The sequence below is a fragment of the Nycticebus coucang genome, chromosome 20 (assembly GCF_027406575.1).
Source record: "Nycticebus coucang isolate mNycCou1 chromosome 20, mNycCou1.pri, whole genome shotgun sequence".
Taxonomy (NCBI): domain Eukaryota; kingdom Metazoa; phylum Chordata; class Mammalia; order Primates; family Lorisidae; genus Nycticebus; species Nycticebus coucang.
Window position 1 is genome coordinate 43,773,725 of NC_069799.1, and position 18,659 is coordinate 43,792,383.

The 18,659-nt window shown below is 39.1% G+C and overlaps 1 protein-coding gene across 1 annotated transcript in view; it reads left to right on the plus strand.

Annotated features, from left to right (window-relative positions):
* Positions 1–361: 361 nt before the first annotated feature.
* The window catches only part of KIF5B (kinesin family member 5B), a 50,835-nt gene continuing 32,537 nt past the window's right edge, over positions 362–18,659 (plus strand). Inside the window, exons 1-4 of the mRNA XM_053572746.1 lie at positions 362–903; positions 8,500–8,587; positions 17,320–17,393; positions 18,522–18,626. Coding sequence (XP_053428721.1) covers positions 778–903; positions 8,500–8,587; positions 17,320–17,393; positions 18,522–18,626 — 393 coding nt within the window. The 5' untranslated portion in view covers positions 362–777. The remainder of the gene's footprint in view (positions 904–8,499; positions 8,588–17,319; positions 17,394–18,521; positions 18,627–18,659) is intronic.

Genomic DNA, 18,659 nt, shown 5'->3' on the forward strand with positions numbered 1-18,659 from the left:
AACACTTCCTTATAGGAATATAGTATATTTCATTAAAAATAAAATACAATATCGAGTCATTTCAACAAACTCCTTTTTCCCCAAAGAAAAGAAAGGTAAGTGCATGCATGCTCTTTGGCTCTGGGGAATACTTCGGCGGCTCAGGATGGTGGTGGGCAGCCGACGCCCCGCATCCAAAAGCCCCGGGGCGATCCCGAGCCCAGTAAGACTTGAATCTGCTACCCCCGGCTAGGAGCAGCGGCCGAGCGCACAGGAGCCGGGCGAGCGCGTTGATTGGTCGCCCGGCCGCCGGGCCCACCGCGCCTGCGTAGTCCTCCTCCCGCGCAGCCCATCCCGCCGCCCTGCCGCCGGTCTGCGGCCTCGGGAGAAATCCGGCGGCCGACTGCAAGCCGACAGCAAAGCGGGCCCACGGGTGGGCCCGGCCTGCTCTTTACGAGGAGGAGGGAGGGGCCCTCTTTCCCGCCCCTGCCACTCACACTCCTTAGCCCCTGCTGCTTGCCCAGGCCGACCAGGGAAAAGCTGAGGGGCCGCGGACGCTCTCCCCGGTGCCGCCGCCATGGCTGCCATGATGGATCGGAAGTGAGTCTCAGGGCGACGGCTGCCGGCGCCGGCACTTGGAGTCCCGGCTCCCCGGCCGCCTGCACCTCGGACATCGCGGCGCGGCGGCCCGCCGACTCTCGTGGCCTTCACGACCCCAGGGTCTCAGCGCCGGCCTGCTTCCTCCGAGACTGAGAGGCGGGGAGTGGTTCCCGGCCGCCGGCCCGGGCTGCGAGAAAGATGGCGGACCCGGCCGAGTGCAACATCAAAGTGATGTGTCGCTTCAGACCGCTCAACGACTCTGAAGTGAACCGCGGCGATAAGTACATCGCCAAGTTTCAGGGAGAAGACACGGTCATGATCGCGGTGAGTGACCCTCGCCCCCACCCCACCCCCGCCCCCGCCCCTGTCTCGCTCCTTCGGGCCCGGAGGGGCCGGGAGTTTAGGGAAGTAGCGGGGTGCGGGATTGAGAGGGAGCGGTGGGGTCCCCAGCCCTCTACAGAGGGGTTTGCGGGTTGGGATAACCCAGGGGAGGGACGCTGCGCAGCTCCACCGGCATTCCTGGACGGTCCCCACCCCGGTCTTCGGCGCCGCGAGACGGGAGGCGCCTAGTCGCAGCCTGGGACACTCCCCCACCTGGGGCGCTGGAGGAACCGTCCGGGGAGCAAGTTCAGTGTCTGTTTTGTGCAGTTAGGGTTGCTGATGCTTCTGGCCTTCTGGATTACTTCTGAGACCGGCCTACTGTACCTTAAATAGTAAAGATCCTTAGTTTTGTAGAAACATAACTTAGGTGTGTTGGACCATACTGTTTTCCCCGGGGAGAAGGAAAAACCACCAAATAATTGCAAATATCCTTATACCTCAGATGTTCACCCACTCTTGAGTGATGAATGACTTCTCATGTTAACAATTAGAGATGGCAAGTCGAAGTCTGTAAAAAGAAATAGTTGAGGTTTTTTGTTGTTACTGTTTTTCTTTTTGAAATGGGAGTAATCAACTTTATCTTATCTTCTAGCAGTTCTTACTGATTCTGATTGGGTCAATGGGTACTCAGAAAGATACAGAATTTCCACTCTTACTGGATTTTAGGAGGTAACAGCCCAGGCGGAAAGTGTTAACTTGTGTGTGCATCAGCCAGAAAGTGTTATAAGAGCAAGCTTATAAAAAAGATAAAAATTGACCAGTATTAAATTCGTACTTAGACAATTAAAATCTATTTTGAAGAAAATTGGTTTTAATAATACCAAGAATACCAGGACATTGTTCCTTTGTAGTGTCAAATGTAACCAGAGTTGGCTGATACTGTCAGGGAGACCAAAATGTGAGGATTTTGTGAGGTCTGATCTCTGAAAATAAAACTCCCGGGTCAAAGATATTAAAAATGGGTGCTACTATTTCCTTCTACTTGCATTCTGTATTTAGTACTCTGTAGTTTGGGCTACTTAATTTGGAAATAGGTGCAGAGGTCACAGGAGATGGGATATTTACCATTGAAAAAGCATTGACATCTAAGACTGGACTAAAGTTCTTTATGGTTTTAACGTATGTAAACGTTTCCAAAATTCAGCCCTAGAAAATAAATGTCTTAGCTCCACGTCCTTCTTGGTAGGCTTTAGGCAAACAAGTCATTAGGTCACTAATAACTGCCAGCTACTACCGTATAAAGACTGTCGGTCTGGTTCTTTGTTCACAAGTCCAAAAGAAAAACTCTTTTGCTAAAGTGACGTCATAGCAAGGCAGAGGTGGAGAAGTTAAGGGTGGTAGTCCTTTAGGATGATATATTTTATGTGGAATCTGGATGCTTGGAAGGCCTGGATTAGTTGTCAAACTTGAGGCTACTTAAGAGTTTTTGTGGTTACAGTAGTCAGCTTCAGCAGTTGTTGACACATCAAAGCTATTTTTCCTTTTATATTTTCTTAAGAATGTCTTATTTTTCAAGATTTTTGGGTGTGTTTACACAAATATATATCTATCGCTGCGATTCTGTTGGAATACTAAAATTTAGGATTCATGGATTTAGTCACATGAGATTAGTAACTTTCAGTGTGGCCCAAATACGGCAAAATATGAAAAAAGAGCTAAAGGAAAACAAATAATTAACCACAGAAAACATAAATTTATTCTAGTTTTCTACTGGAGAAAGTTATTTGTAAGTTCTTCAAACTTTCTATAGTAGTGTAAATAAATTTAAGGATTAATATTAGAAACAATTCATAGATGATCAGTTTGTGAATGAGCAATGAACAGTTGATTTTTGGATAAACTGATAAACATTATAGTCTTTTTTGAGTGTGAGCAAAAATACATTACAACTAAATGACATAGCCTTAAAAAATGTAAGACAACGTGTTTATGTGTAGTTCATTGTTTTCAGACACTGATTTCTTGCATATAGTAACTACTTTAATCACCCTGAGGTTTTTTCCTCAGTTTTTTTTATAAAGAATGATTTTATTTTTTTAAAAACTGTTTGGGAATTTGTAAGGGCAGCTGGTGGAGAATTGGTATTAGAAACTGTCCAGGTAAAATCATCTCTTAATTTGTTTTGTTCAATTTACTGGATCTTGATTCATAATAAATAGGAGAGAATTGCTGCAATGCAGCATTGAAAACTACATTATTTAAACGTGATTTAAGAACATTTTTTATACAGTCTTCTATTTAAATCAAAATTTAAAGAATAGTTTATGATGTTACTCAGTTAAAAGCATAATACTATTTTCTCATAGAGAAAATAATTCTTAAGGATCCCAGTTTTCTTCTAAGTTCAGTTGTTAAAAACTTTGCCCCCCAAAAAGCTTTGCCCAAACATTTTTCTGTCACTAATGTAATCAGTGGGTTTTAATATAATATGGCCCTGTGGCATTTAAGTCTTCTAATTTTATTTTAATTTTTATAGTGTTTCTCTATGTGTTGTGCAGCGTTTAATACAGATTTATTTATAATGAAGTACTCTGTAAAGTACTATCTCACATATTGAATGAAATGAATTATTTTTCAAAAACTTGTGAGATACAAATATAACTTAAACCTACTTGCTTTAAATTGGAGAACTTCTCGTCCACAAAACAAGAAAGACACAGGAAACAAGTGATTCAAATGAACTTGCTAAAACTATTAACAGTAGAAAAAAAATCAGTGGAAAAAAATACTTATGCATCGTGAAAGTAGAACATGCTCATTTGCATTGTTAAGTATCTTTGCTAATCATGGACCAAAACCAACCTGTCACAGTTCATAGAAATTAGAAGTGAATAAAACTAATTAGATAATCTTTTCCAGTTCCTTGTGTATCGCAAAACATGATTTCCCTTTTCATGTGAATGATGATTTGGTGTTTCAATCTCCTTGATTACCTTAAGAGTGAAAATTCAAAGAGAAAAGAGAGCCATTATCAAATACCTTTGCAGTTGTGGAATGTTAGCCCCCAAGCATTGATTAACCAAGGAAAATCTAGTATAATACAGTCCCTTGTGATCTGAAAAGATTGCTATTCAAAATTGCAGGGAAAGGCATATCCCTGCCAGAATGATGTCCTTCATAACCAAAAATGGTGTTTAGCTTAGTCTGTACAGACTCAAACAGGAATCGGTTTACTTAAGAAATCTCAGGTACAGTAGCATTTCAGATAAACTTATTCCTGTTTAGCCTAAGTCAAAAGTAAATGCATTGTCACCCTTGGTAGAGGGCCATGGTGTCACAGCTCACAGCAACCTCAAACTCTTGGGCTTAAGCAATTCTCTTGCCTCAGCCTCCCAAGTAGCTGGGACTATACGCGCCTGCCACAATGCCTGGCTATTTTTTGTTATAGTTGTCATTGTTATTTGGCAGGCCCGGGCTGGTTTTGAACCTGCCAGCTTCAGTGTATGTGGCTGGCGCTTTAGCTGCTTGAGCTATAGGCGCCGAGCCATGGCTCGATCTTTAATCAAAGCATTTGCCTTACTTAATATATTTAATAATTATAATTTGGTTTGTCAACTTGATGCCAACCAGCATTTACATTAATTTTTTATTTGATAATGATACAACTTCCAGAAAAATAATCACTCAGTCACAACTTATTTTCACATTTGTGTGCTGCGTTTTAATAATTACCATTTATATTTTAGTAAGGTATTGTTAATTTGATACTAAGTTAGTAGTGGTAGTTTGTATATTTGCAGATGATGGAGAAAACAGCTGCATAAAGTACTTTTGAAGCAGGCTTTATTATATTTTGGCATATCTATTTGTAAATGGTTTAGGAGCACTATTTTCTACTGATGTAGAAATTGAGATGTGACTCAAAGCTCGGTATAGTCTTCCTATTCTTTAAATGTGTATTTTAATAATATTTTATTATGTTTGATATATTTTGAAAAGATGCATTTGTCTTTGTACTTTTACCTATTATATGTTGATTAATGTGTTTCTTGCAAGCAAAATTAGAATTATTTAATTTTCACTTTCATTTTATTTTTACACGTTATTAAATGTATATTTGGGCTAGTTCTTGACTTCTTTACCAGATTACATGTTCTTTAAGACTAGAAGCTGCCACCATTTCAATTGACATTACTTGATATTAGGGCTTATTACATAGCTTCTTGGCTTAGTTCAAAATTGTACTCAGCCTTATCGTCTGTACTCTTTGAACTCTACAGTCTGAAATGATATTTTAGATTTTAGAAATATTTAAACTAAAAAGGTCTGTACTAATTAAATATGATTTCTAAAATAATGTGTTACTCATCTACAATATCTGATACAGTTGCTAAGTAAGTGTTTGCTGCATAAATAAAGAGAAAATTACTTTCTTTTTGGATAGGAAAACTATTAGTATCGTTTATTTTTGGGTGGTGATTTTTACTTTGATGTACTTGGTACATGTTTTCAGAATCGTTCATCATGAATCTATTTTATAAACCTCAGTAAAAGAATAGATAACGGTTTTTAAAGTCACACGTGTAGATTGAATATTAATGTCTCAGTAAATCTGAGTAAAAATATACTTTCACATTTGTCATAGCTAACGAATAATCAGACGTTGACACCTATTTTAAATTGGTGCCAAAGTGAGGTCATCTTTGCCTATCTGTTAGAAATGCTTTTGGTTTCGGTGGGGTACAAATAGCTAATAGTGGCTTAAACAAGCAACGTTATTTTTTTCATGTAACAAAAGGCCTAGAGATAGGTCCTACCACTACTACCTCAGGGATCCTAACTCTGTTATACTGTCATCCTTAGCTGTTGACTTTTCATCTTCCTATTTGTCATGTTTGCAAGATGGATGCTATAGCTCTAGGCATTCATTCCAGGAAAGTGGAAGGGCAGTTTCAGTTGAGATGGTCCCTTTTTTTTTTTTTTTTTTCTTTTGTAGAGACAAAGTCTCACTTTATCGCCCTCGGTAGAGTGCCGTGGCATCACACAGCTCATAGCAACCTCCAACTCCTGGGCTTAGGAGATTCTCTTGCCTCAGCCTCCCGAGTAGCTGGGACTACAGGCACCTGCCACAACGCCTGGCTATTTTTTTATTGCAGTTTGTCTGGGGCTGGATTTGAACCCGCAACCCTCGGTATATGGGGCCCTACTCACTGAGCCACAGGTGCCACCTAAGATGGTCCCTTTTATCAGGAAAGTAACACCATTCCTAGACACCTCCCAGCAGACACCACCACTTATTAGCTAGAAGTTAATCATGTGATTGCTAGTTACACGGAAACAAGGTTAGCAGCTTTGGCTTTCCTTATTTACTGAGAGGTAGCAAGGGAAAGGAGAACTTGGAATGGCCTTTGATAGCCCTTCAGGAGTATCTGTTCTATTCTTAGTGTTATTCCAAGCTTTGGGGAGGGAGATTGTGGGGTATAGTTTTTCTAAAAGGTAGCTCTTTTTTAGCTAAAACCTAGGAAGTATTCTATAATGTTAAGGTTTTTTTTTAGGGCCCACCTTCCTTTCCTTCAGAAGAAATTAGAGAGCATGCAGATACTTGCAAATATCCAGAGGCCCCTTACCTGGCTTATCTTCAGATGCTCAGGCTGTCTCCTAGATTGTCTTTCTTTTTTTCCTTTGGAGGGAGGGAGGGGGAGGGAGAGACACTAAGAGACTGAGAGACTTGCTCTGTTGCCCCAGGCTAGAGTTCAGTGGCATCATCAGCTCACTGCAAGTCTTGGGCCTAAGCACTTGAGTCCTCCTGCCCCAGCATCCCCAAGCAGGTGGGATTATAGGTGGTTGCTGTGAAACCAGGCTGATTTTCCTAATTTTAGTAGAGATGAATTCTCCCTCTTGCTCAGACTGGTCTCGAACTCCTGAGATCAAGCAATCCTTGGCATCCCAGGGTGCTAGGATTTCAGATATTGTCCACCAAGCCCAGCTGATTATCTTTTTTGTAAGCTTGGCTCAGGTCTTGCCTATCTTTTTTTTTAGAAAAGTAATCTTTCTTAGACCCACAGCCACATTTTTTGCTCTACTTGGTTACTTCCCATTCTTTTTTCAACCCATTCCAATCTGACTTTGTCATTGGATACTTTGCAGTTTGGTCTTGACTTCTTAACTATATTTGACATAATCACTTCCTTCCTGAAGATTTTTCCTTTGATTTGCATGGATACTATATTCTGATTTTTTTTTTTTTTTCATTAAATGACTTTGGCTCCTTCTTGCACTTTATTAGCAGTTCTCCAAGAGTGGTCTGTGGAGTCTCCAAGACCATTTGGGATGGTCCACAAGGTCAAAACTGTTTTCAAAATAAGATGGTATTTGTCTTTTTTACACTGTTGACATTTGCATTTGATCCTTGCTTCTTGTCCTTATCAAACTTCTTTTGGTTTCTTGAGTGCTGTAACCATCCTATTCCCAGTGTCCAGATTACTTTCTCACGCTAAACCTCCTTCCCCTTTCATGACTAATATTGAAAGGAAATACATCCAGCTTGGTGCTACATTTATTCCTCAGTTGTTAAATAGCCTTTAATGTTAAACATTCCTGCTCCAGGAGTATTTCTCTGACTTTGTTCTACTCTCCCCTAGAGGCAGGTGCTCCTCATACATGTGCTCATTGCAGTTTTTGTAGCACTGAGTTAGAATTCTAGTCACTTAATTGTCTAATATCTCCCCACTATTACTTTAGCTCCACTAAAGCAGAGAGTGAATCTGTCTTGGTCATCATCATAGCCATATCCTTCCATTCAGTAAACATTTGTTAAATGAAAGAATGATTGAAAAGCTGTTGCAGACCAGGCACGGTGGCTCTCGGTTGTAAACCTAGCACTTTGGGAGGCCAAGGCAGGGAGGATCACTTGAGGCCAAAAGTTCAAGACCAGCCTAAGCAACATAGCAAGACCCCAGAGTTTCAATTAGCTAGGCATGAACTAATTAGCTAGGCGTGAACTTCTATAGTCCCAGCTACTTGGGAGGCTGAGGACTCCCAAGGAGGGAGGACTCCTTTGGGGTTATAGTGAGCTGTGATAGTGCCACTGTATCCAAGCCCAGACAACGGAGCAAGAGCTTGTCTCCCTAAAAAAGGAAAAGGAGACCTGAACTGATGATCGGGGCTTGAATTTTAATTTAATTTTGTCATTAATAACTTTTGTACCTTTTAAGATTCTATTTTCCTTTTCTGCAAAATGGCATTAGTGTTGAAATAGAGTCTCAATTGATACTTGCCAAAGTGGACACTAACTTTTAAAAAGTTCACTTGGCAGCATTTGAGTGGCTAACGTAGTAGTGCTGTGTATAATTACTGTGCTAGGCTCTGGGAACACAGCAAATCCTAAGACAGAATTTTCATTTTCATGGAGTTTATACTAGTGGATTTATACATGATGATACTCTAAGGTCCCACTCAAAATATAAAATGACATGAAGTGATGCATACTAGGTATAATAATTTGAAAGTTAACTGTACGATGGCTTCTATTAAGGAGCTTAGAAATGTCTATTTACTTTTAATTCATGTAGTTGAAATATTTTTTTGTTTGTTTTTTAGTCCAAGCCTTATGCATTTGATCGGGTGTTCCAGTCGAACACTTCTCAAGAGCAAGTGTATAATGACTGTGCAAAGAAGATTGTTAAAGGTAAATATATTTAACCTGCTGAGTTATCCTAGTAATAAGTAAAATTTTGTTTGTGATCTTTGCCACTCATTCAACATTTTCTTTTTCATTTTAATGGCCCTTCTAAGTTAATTGCAGATGAGATTTTTTAACAATGAAAAGGTCCCATGTGATTAGTAAACATACTATATTGCTTAAATTCCATTACCTAGTTATACACAGGTGGCAATTCTAGAAATAGAATAGCATGAGAAGAGTAACAAAATGGCTAGACAAGTTTCTAAAAAGTAACAGAAAATGGCAGTCCATCATTCTTACATTCCATTGTTACTCCTTCCCCAAAGGCTTATCTTGCACTCAGCAGAGACTCCCTTGAGAAATTTAACATAGGTTGTGAAGAATGAGAAAAATATGTGTATTCCAGTTAATACTATTAACTTATACTGTGATATTATCAATTTTATATTTTCTTTTTTTGCAGTTTGGCTGGGGTCGGGTTCGAACCTGCCACCCTCAGGATATGGGGTCGGTGCCCTACTCACTGAGCCACAGGCACCACCTAAATTTACATTTTCTAAAACCTTAGAACTCTAGAGCTTAGAGGTTGCTACTGACTATCTGGAGTTAATCCCACTTACTATAGTATCTCTTTAATCAGAGGAATCTTAAAGTTATGTATAAATGGCTATTTGTGATATGACTTACTCCATTTTTTGACAGCTCTCGCTATCAAAAAGTAGTTCTTAGATTGAGGCAAAATCTGTCTTGTGGCATTTACCAGATTAGAGGGGTTTGGGATTTAGTATAAAAGTGGGCAGGTTAGGATAGGTAATGTAGGGACACAAGACAGTTCACCCTAGTAACAGGAAAGAAAGTTATAGAAGCGGGCTTATAGATGTGATGGAAGGAAAATATAGATATTCTCTTCATACTCCATCTTGTCTGATAGAGGGAATAAAGTCCTCAGGGAGAGCAAGGAAGGTGGGAAGAGGTTCTGAGAAAAGGCATGAAATGGATAGATTCAGGAAATGCGTCAGTATTGCCAGGAAGAGATGAATTTGCTCATTTGGAGTTTTGCCATGTAAGTACAAAAGGAGACGAGGGCAGGAGAATTGAGGATATAATCAAAAAAGTAGATTATATTGGTGGACCGTGGAATCTAAGGTAGGAATCTAAGGTAGGAAAGAGGACATGGGGAAGCTGTAAGGACAGTGCAAAAAGGGGGTAACGTTATAGATCTCTGTGGGTCAGAGGTTTTTGGAATCAGGGTATGAGGAGTTATGAAAGTGGATAAAGTGGGCGGCGCCTGTGGCTCAGTCGGTAAGGCGCTGGCCCCATATACTGAGGGTGTCGGGTTCAAACCCGGCCCCGGCCGAACTGCAACCAAAAAATAGCTGGGCGTTGTGGTGGGCGCCTGTCGTCCCAGCTACTTGGGAGGCTGAGGCAAGAGAATCACTTAAGCCCAGGAGTTGGAGGTTGCTGTGAGCTGTGTGATGCCACGGCACTCTACCGAGGGCCATAAAGTGAGACTCTGTCTCTACAAAAAAAAAAAAAAGAAAGTGGATAAAGTTCCCAATTTAGGATATTTCAGTTTAAATGTTTTTGACTTTATGATGTTGCAAAAGCAATATGTATTTACTAGAAACCATACTTGATTGTACCCATACAACCAGTTTTTCACTCTCAGTGAATAATAAATTGTTAAACATTCAATGCTTTGTATAAAATAGGCTTTGTGTTAGAAGATTTTGCCCAACTGTAGGCTTATGTAAGTGTTCTGAGCACATTTAAGGTAGGCTGATCAGTGCCGTGGTATCCAGTAGGTTAGGTGTATTTAATACATTTTCAAGGATTTATTGAGATGTAACTCCATCGTAAGTCAAAGAGCATCTCGCTTCAACTTGAGATTATGGAGGCAGTGTAGTTAGTAATGAAGAATTCAGGGTATTAATGGAAAGTTGGCATTTTAAGTAGTAAAGGACAAGATTGTAGAGAAAATTAGGTTAAAGATCTGAGAAGGCAGGATGTTGAAATCACCAAGAATTCAAATGGGAATGGTATTGGTTAGAGGCAGTGAACTGGGTCTGAAATTTTCATGAAATGAGGAGGAATTAACGTGATGGTGTAAATGACTGCACTAAAGAGGAACAGGCAGTGTCATCTCAGATTGTAAGTATTAAATAGTTTGCCAACTGGATCCAGCATAGTCCAATCATATTGCATTCTTTGGTTATGATGTACTTTTGTATTGTTTACAATTACAGATTACATTAGATTTTTAAATATTAAAGTTACTGGTTAATGAACTCATGGGCGATTTAAATGTACATACAGGTCTTTTTTATATCTGTTGCAGTCAGTCTTAAATCCCATTCCACATTAGGCTTTGGAGTGCCAGGATGTAAAGTATACATTCTATTTTGTTCATTTTGCCTCTTGATCATGTTTTGAGTTTTGTTTTTATAATTATCTTACTAGAGATCATCTACTAAGTTGGCTTTCAGCATATTTGATAAGTCTGTTAGTATCAAAGACATTGAAGTTTGAAAAATACTCTTCTAAGTCATTTATAAAATGCTTAACGGGCCATGATCCTTACCACAGTCTTCCAAAAACTGAATAGGGTGATTGGCAGTTAATTAAATCACACTATTTGAGTACTTAGCCAATTTCAGGGGCTACTACCACAAGAATACCATGAAAAACTTGGATCTTTTTATAAAGTCATGATGCATGACTCTGGTATATCATTTTAATGACCCCATATAAACAGGCATTGAAGTTAGATCAACCATGGTTTCTCCTTCATGAGATTTTAGTATACTTATTCCCGTTATCTGTCACTTTTTCCTTTTCAAAAAAACGAGACTAACTTGTGTAAATTACTCAACTGTTTGTTACCTTTGTTCTCTAGCTTTTAAAACTTACCTAGAGTAGCTGTGAGATTTTTCAGTGTAATGTGGTTTTCTTTATAACTGGAAACTTGGGGTCATTTAAAACAAAAGTTCTTTTTAGGGCCTTAGTTTTTATTTTGTTTTACTTCTATAAGACTAATCCTGGTTTTTATCTTTCTTATATTATTCTAGGGAGTTTTATCTTACTTTTGTACACCCTTGACTATAGGGTTTTTTTTTTTGTTCGTTTGTTTGAGACAGAGTCTCACTGTGTTGCCCTAGGTAGAGTGCCTTTGCATCACAGCTCACAGCAACCTTTAAACTCTTGCGCTTAAGCGATTCTCTTGCCTCAGTTTCTCAATTAGCTGGGACTACAGCTGCCCGCCACAATGCCCCCCTGTTTTTTTGGTGCAGTTGTCATTGTTGTTTTAGCAGGGGGCCCAGGTTCAAACCCGCCAGCCTCGGCGTATGTGGCTGGCGCCCTAACCACTGTGCTACAAGCACTGAGCTATAGTTTCTTAATCATAGGTTCATATCTACCTTTCTCAGAACTTCTTGACATCTATGGTCCTCACACCTAGGACATATGTATCTACTGCTTTTGTTCTGTTTTATTACTATCTACAATTCTAATGTGAAAAAATGCATTTCCTGAAATTTTCTTCTTTTTCTCAAATTTTCATTCCCTTCTTCAACAGTGTGTTTCTGCTTTACTTTTTCGAACTGAGTTCAAGATATAATAGTTCCTTTCTTTTTTTTTTTGTAGAGACAGAGTCTCACTTTATGGCCCTTGGTAGAGTGCCGTGGCCTCACACGGCTCACAGCAACCTCCAACTCCTGGGCTTAGGCGATTCTCTTGCCTCAGCCTCCCGAGTAGCTGGGACTATAGGCGCCCGCCCCAACGCCCAGCTATTTTTTGGTTGCAGTTTGGCCGGGGTCAGGTTTGAACCCGCCACCCTCGGTATATGGGGCCGGCGCCTTACTGACTGAGCCACAGGTGCCACCCCTATAATAGTTCCTTTCTTTGCAGTGTGCTAAGAGTATGGTCTTGGAATCATCCAAGTCTAGATTGAAGTTTAGTGTCTAGCTGTGTGACTTTTGGTTCACGTCTCCATTTCCTCTTCTGCAAAATAAGAGGTACTGGGAGGAATTCAGCACACACGGATATCAGTTATTAATTGTTTCCTTTGTCTTCTGAGAGAGGAAATTATCCTCTTAATTTAATCAGCCAAATGAATTCAAAGTCTAAGATATTTCCACTGTATAAAATTAGACTTCCAGCAAGTATTAGAATAGAAAGTTTGTGTCACTATTTCTTTCCTCTCATATGCCAGCTTTAAAATTTATGTTAGTATCACCTGGCAAAAACTTTTTCCTTTTGTCTTCATCCAAATGCTTTCTACCATTTTGAAGGAGCCTGTATGTAGCAGCTAGTGGAACTTGTCCTGGACAAGGATATGAATGTGAGAGTTCCCACTAAATACATAGATTTAAGGAGAGAAATAATGTGAGGGTAGGTAGGTGGTCTGCCGAGGGAGGTGTGAGGGCAAGAAACTAATTAAATACATGGCAGGTTGGACTTGAGACAATCATTGATAAAAAGATTAGGTGAGAAGCCATTGTTAGTAACTGTTGGTAGACAAGGATCAGCTGAATGATGGGCCAGACATCTCTTTTGAGATGCGGATTTGATTAGCAAGCTTCTAGGATGACCTGAAATTAGATAGTATTCTCTGGGCCCCTGCAGTTTGTTGAGGTTGCTTTGGTTTATAAATTTCTGTACAAGTGTGTAACTGTATTATACCTTTTTCTTTTTTGTGGATTCATTAGGTAGAATTGTTTTCTTTTGAACAAGGTTTTGTATCTGAGTGATTTCTATAAGTTTGTTTCCTCTCTGTTAAGGAGCTATTTATTCAATGCCCACTGTATGGCAGATACCATATCAGGCCTTTATAGATTTTCTAGTTTTACACTGTAGCTTCCTGACCTGAACTGTTTGCCATATCACCTTTGGAGGAGGATACTTTGTTTTTTTCAGACATAAATTGTCATCATATATTTATTGTCAGTCCTGTACTTCTTGGGAATATAGTGCATTGGTTAAGAGCATGTCTTGTGCCAAGACTGTTGGCATCCCAACTTTATCTTACTACCCATGGAATTATAAGCAAGTTATTTAACTTCTCTGTGCTTTAGGTTCTCATACGTAAAATGGGACTGGTATAGTACCTGGTACAGAGTTTTGTGATGGTTAAATACAGTAATATAGGAAAAAGTAGTTAGAGCCTGACACATCATAAGCTCTCAAGTATTAACAGTAGTAATTTATGTGATGATTTCTGATTCTCACAGCCTTCCCTAAGCAGACATTCTGCGATGAGGAAGCTGAAGTTCAGAGAGATTAAGTGACTTTTAGAAGGGGATGTATTCACTAGATTTTTTTCCTATTTATGAAGTATGAAAGAAATAATTCTAATCTATAGTTGTCTGCCTGTCTGTTTCTCATAAGAATTACAAAAGTGGGGTGGTGCCTGTAGCTCAGTGGGTAGGGTGCCGGCCACATACACCAAGGCTGGTGGGTTCGAACCTGGCCTGGGCCGGCTAAAATAACAATGATAACTGCAACAAAAAAAATAGCTGGGCATTGTGGCGGGCGCCTGTAGTCCCAGCCAGCTACATGGGTGGCTGAGGCAAAAGAATTGTTCAAGCTCAAGAGTTGGAGGTTGCTGTGAGCTGTGATGCCTCAGAACTGTACCCAGGGCGGCAGATTGAGACTCTGTCTCAAAAAAAAAAAAAAGTATAATTTAAAGGGAGAGGGAAGCTTTAGAAAGGTGATGGTAATAATCATTCAGTAAGCACTGGAGTTCCTACTGAGCGCCAGGCATTGTGCCAGGAGTTAAACACAGTCCTAATCTCAAGGAGTTGACAGGCTGGTTAGGAAAGCAGACAGGTAAATTGACAGAACACTCAGTGATAAGTATTTTGATTAAATGCAGATACTATAAGAACACATAGGATGAGACTTTTAACCCATATTTATTTCTAGTGGGTTATTTATGAAGTTGAGTTAGAGGAAAAAGTAAAGTCTGAGCTATTCTTAAAGCATGTACAAAGAGTGGTAAGGAGGGAAAGGTGTCTTCCAGGCAGAGAGATGACACCTGGGCAAAGGCATGCTCATATGGGAAGATTGTATTATTAGATACATTAGGGTATGACTGTGGGGTTGAACCATATGAAATTGAGATAGAGCCTCACTTTGTCACCCTGGTAGAGTGCCGTAGCATCATAGCTCACAGCAACCTCAGGCTCTTGGGCTCAAGCAATTCTTTTGCCTTAGCCTGTGAGTAGCTGGGACTACAGGCACCCGCCACGATGCCCAGCTATTTGTAGAGTCAGGGTCTCACTCTAGCTCAGGCTGGTCTCGAACTCTAGAGCTTAGGTGATCCAACCGCCTGGGCCTCCCAGAGTGCTAGGATTACAGGCATGAGCCACTGTGCCTGGTCCCCTGGAATGTATTTTTAAGAAGATGGATGAATAGAGAGAAAGAAAAATGATTAAAACAAACAGTAAAATGATAAAGTGGTTAGTGGTAGAATTTTTGTGGTTATAGAAGTGTTTACTAGAATGTTGTGGGTGAAATCACTGTGGAAAGCAGTGAAGAATAGATTTGAACTGGAGATGTTTCTAATTGATAAAAATGTTACTGCAGTAGTTAATATGTGGTATATCCAGTATATCCAGAAATCACCTTATCAGTTGTATCCTCTGCACCCAGAGCGGACCCGAAATCATAGCAGGTGATCAGTAAATATTACAATGTTAAATATTCCATAATCTCTATAGTCATGAAAATGTTAGTTATGCTTGAAGTCCCTAACATGTTACACAGATGCATTTATTCTAGAAGCTCTCATATACTATGTATATGTAAACTACGTACTATATATATTGTTTCATATAGTACAAATGTACCTGTTGTGATAGTAGCTAGATAATTGGGTCACATCATGAATGGACCTTTTAAAGATATGACAAAATTTTGAATTTTATACTTAGGTTTTATGTGCTTGACTAAAAGATCTTAAGCAGGGGCTGTGATATAGAAATGCTGAGAATAATTGTTTATAAAGGAAGTGAATTGGAATGGACCTAAGCTTTTTTCCCCCCAGCTGATTTCTTCAGAATTGCTAACAGAAGTGCTGCAATCCCATCTGTTGTAAATGTGATTCATGAAATGATTTTGCTTCTCTTCCTAAAAATGAGAAGATTTTGAGGAAAGTTTCAAATGTTTGGAGTCTCTTAAGAACTTAAAATCTTCCCAGGGAAATAAGTACTGATGGCTTCTTTTTGTCATTAATAAAAATGTTTCTGTAGGAAATCTATTATCTAGTTAGTTGTGCCAGTGTTGGGGTTTTTTTCCTTTTTTGTTTTTTCTTTTTTATATAATAAAAGCAAGTCAATCCTTGCAAGTCAATCCCTGTTTATCATCTGCTGTTTCCAGCAGAGACTTCTCTTTTTATCGTAGCTTTCTCTAGAAAGGAAAATTTCTTTTTTTTTCTTTCTTTCTTTTTTCCTTTTCTTTGAGACAGAGTCTCAAGCTGTCACTCTGGGTAGAGTTCTGTGGCATCACAGCTCACGGTAACCTCCAACTCTTGGGCTCAGGTGATACTTTTGCCTCAGTTTTTCTATTTTTAGTAGAGAAGGGGGTCTTGCTTTTGCTCAGGGTAGTCTCTAACTTGTGAGCTCAAGCTATCCACCTGCCTCTGCCTCTCGGAGTGCTAAGCGGCTGAAAGGAAAATAATTTCATTGTACTTTCCTTGTCACTTTGTTTGCTCACATTCTCTTTTATTTCTCCCATTGACCTAAAAGAGTCTATTTAAATGTTAATGGCTAATCTTGGAGGTATGCCAAGGGCTAGAAAAGGGTTTTTTTTTGTTTAATTTCATAGGAACTTGACAATAATAGATTTTGAGGTAGGAATGAGCACGAGATAAATAGAGGTTTGTGAGGTTTAACCACCAGTTAACCATGAATTAGTAGTCCTGTTTTTAAAATCTAATTCATGGCTCAGTGCCTGTAGCTCAAACGGCTAGGGTGCCAGCCACATACACCAGAGCTGGTGGGTTCAAATCCAGCCTGGGCCTGCCAAACAACAATGACAACTACAACCAGAAAATAGCCAAACGTTGTGGCGGGTGCCTGTAGTCCCAGCACTTAGGAGGCTGAGGCAAGAGAATCACTAAAGCCCAGGAGTTGGAGGTTGCTTTGAGCTGTGATGCTACAGCACTTTACCCAGGGAGACAGCTTGAGGCTTTGTCTCAAAAAAAAAAAAAAAAAAATCTTATTCATATGTATATGTAAATTGGCAAAGGTTTTTCTTTTAGGTCATATAATGGCTTTGGAATACAGACGTAATGACCTTTGAGATGTATACTGGTAGAAGAGATTATTGATTATAAGCAGTGGAATTTAAAATTTCTTAATTAACCACAGAAAGCAATCTGGGTCCAAGAGAAAGTAGTGTTTAGATGGATCATCACTCAGAAAATTACTATAAACGATATTATTTCCTTTAATGTCTTTATAAATCTTTTATGTACTAAACTTTGACATGAATCCATCTTTCATATTGAAGTAAAGAAAATCTGAATCTTTCTCATCATTCTTTGCACAAATATTTTATTATGCAGAATTGAGTTTGCATGAGTTAGGAATAGGGTTGCATGTGAATTTTTTTAGGGTTTTTTTATGTCATCAAGAATAAACATATGACATTTTCCTATTTTATTCTTAAGTAATTTCCTATGAATTTTAAGGAACAAAATTCCCTAAAGTACAAAATTTCTTATTTTTTCCTAGATGTACTTGAGGGATACAATGGAACAATATTTGCATATGGACAGACATCTTCTGGGAAGACACATACAATGGAGGTAGCCACATTTTATTACCTGTGGTTTGATGTTGTATATTCATTCATTCATTTATGAAATTATTTTACCATGCTTAAACATCTTTATTTACTTTATTGCTTTTCTTATACAAATACATGTACAAATAATGTACAGGTAATATTGTTCAGATGTAATCGGTTCCTGTGTTTGAAATTACATATAGCTTTGTTTCATTGGTTAGAATTAAACATGAGGTTTCTATCACCTGTTACATGGGGAAATTTTGAATGCTTATAGTGTTGTTGATTCTATTCAGAATGATTGTTTTCCTTTTCTTGGATCTTCCTCTCCCAAATACCTGTATTCTTCTCTCATAAGAATGTTGCTGTTAATAGTAGATATGGACCTACTCTAGCTTTGCTTCTAGAAAAAACCTGGGATGATCTGCCACTACTTACAGAAGAAAATGACTGCTTATTTTATTGTGATTCATCTTACCCATTTTCACAGTTTTAGAGAGTAAGGACATTGTTAGCACTTGCCTGAATTTGACATGAAATAGAAGGGACAATGTAGATTGATATGGAAAGAAATTCAAACTCTCTTGAATACGTTCATTTTATAAAGCAGTAGTCTAGGCCGGGTGTGGTGGCTCTCACCTGTAATCCTAGCACTCTGGGAGGCCGAGGCGGGTGGATGCTTGAGCTCACAGGTTTGAGACCAGCCTGAGCAAGAGTAAGACCTCATCTCTAAAAATAGCTGGGCGTTGTGGCAGGCACCTGTAATCCCAGCTACTGGGGAGATTGAGGCAACAGCATCGCTTAAGCCCAAGAGTTTCAGGTTGCTGTGAGCTATGATGCTATGGCACTCTACTGAAGGCAACAAAGTGAGGATCTGTCTCAAAAAAAAAAAAAAAAAAGCAATAATTTAAATCTAAATCTGGTGGTGATTATTAAATAAAGAGTTAAGATAAATTGGTAACCTGTGTGTTTGATGTATAGTTTCAGACGTCTTCATTGAATTGGGTTTTTTAGGCATTTGTAGAGTGATTGCCTCAAAAATAATTAAGATTCCTATTCTCTAATGACTATAAATTGCAGATTTCAAGTTCTTGTTTTTAGTTTAAATTTCGTAATTTGTTTAAGAAATCTAGTTTTCTCCGTTTAGGGTAAACTTCATGATCCAGAAGGCATGGGAATTATTCCAAGAATAGTGCAAGATATTTTTAATTATATTTACTCCATGGATGAAAATTTGGAATTTCACATTAAGGTAAATTCTTTGGGGAAAGATTGTATTTTAATT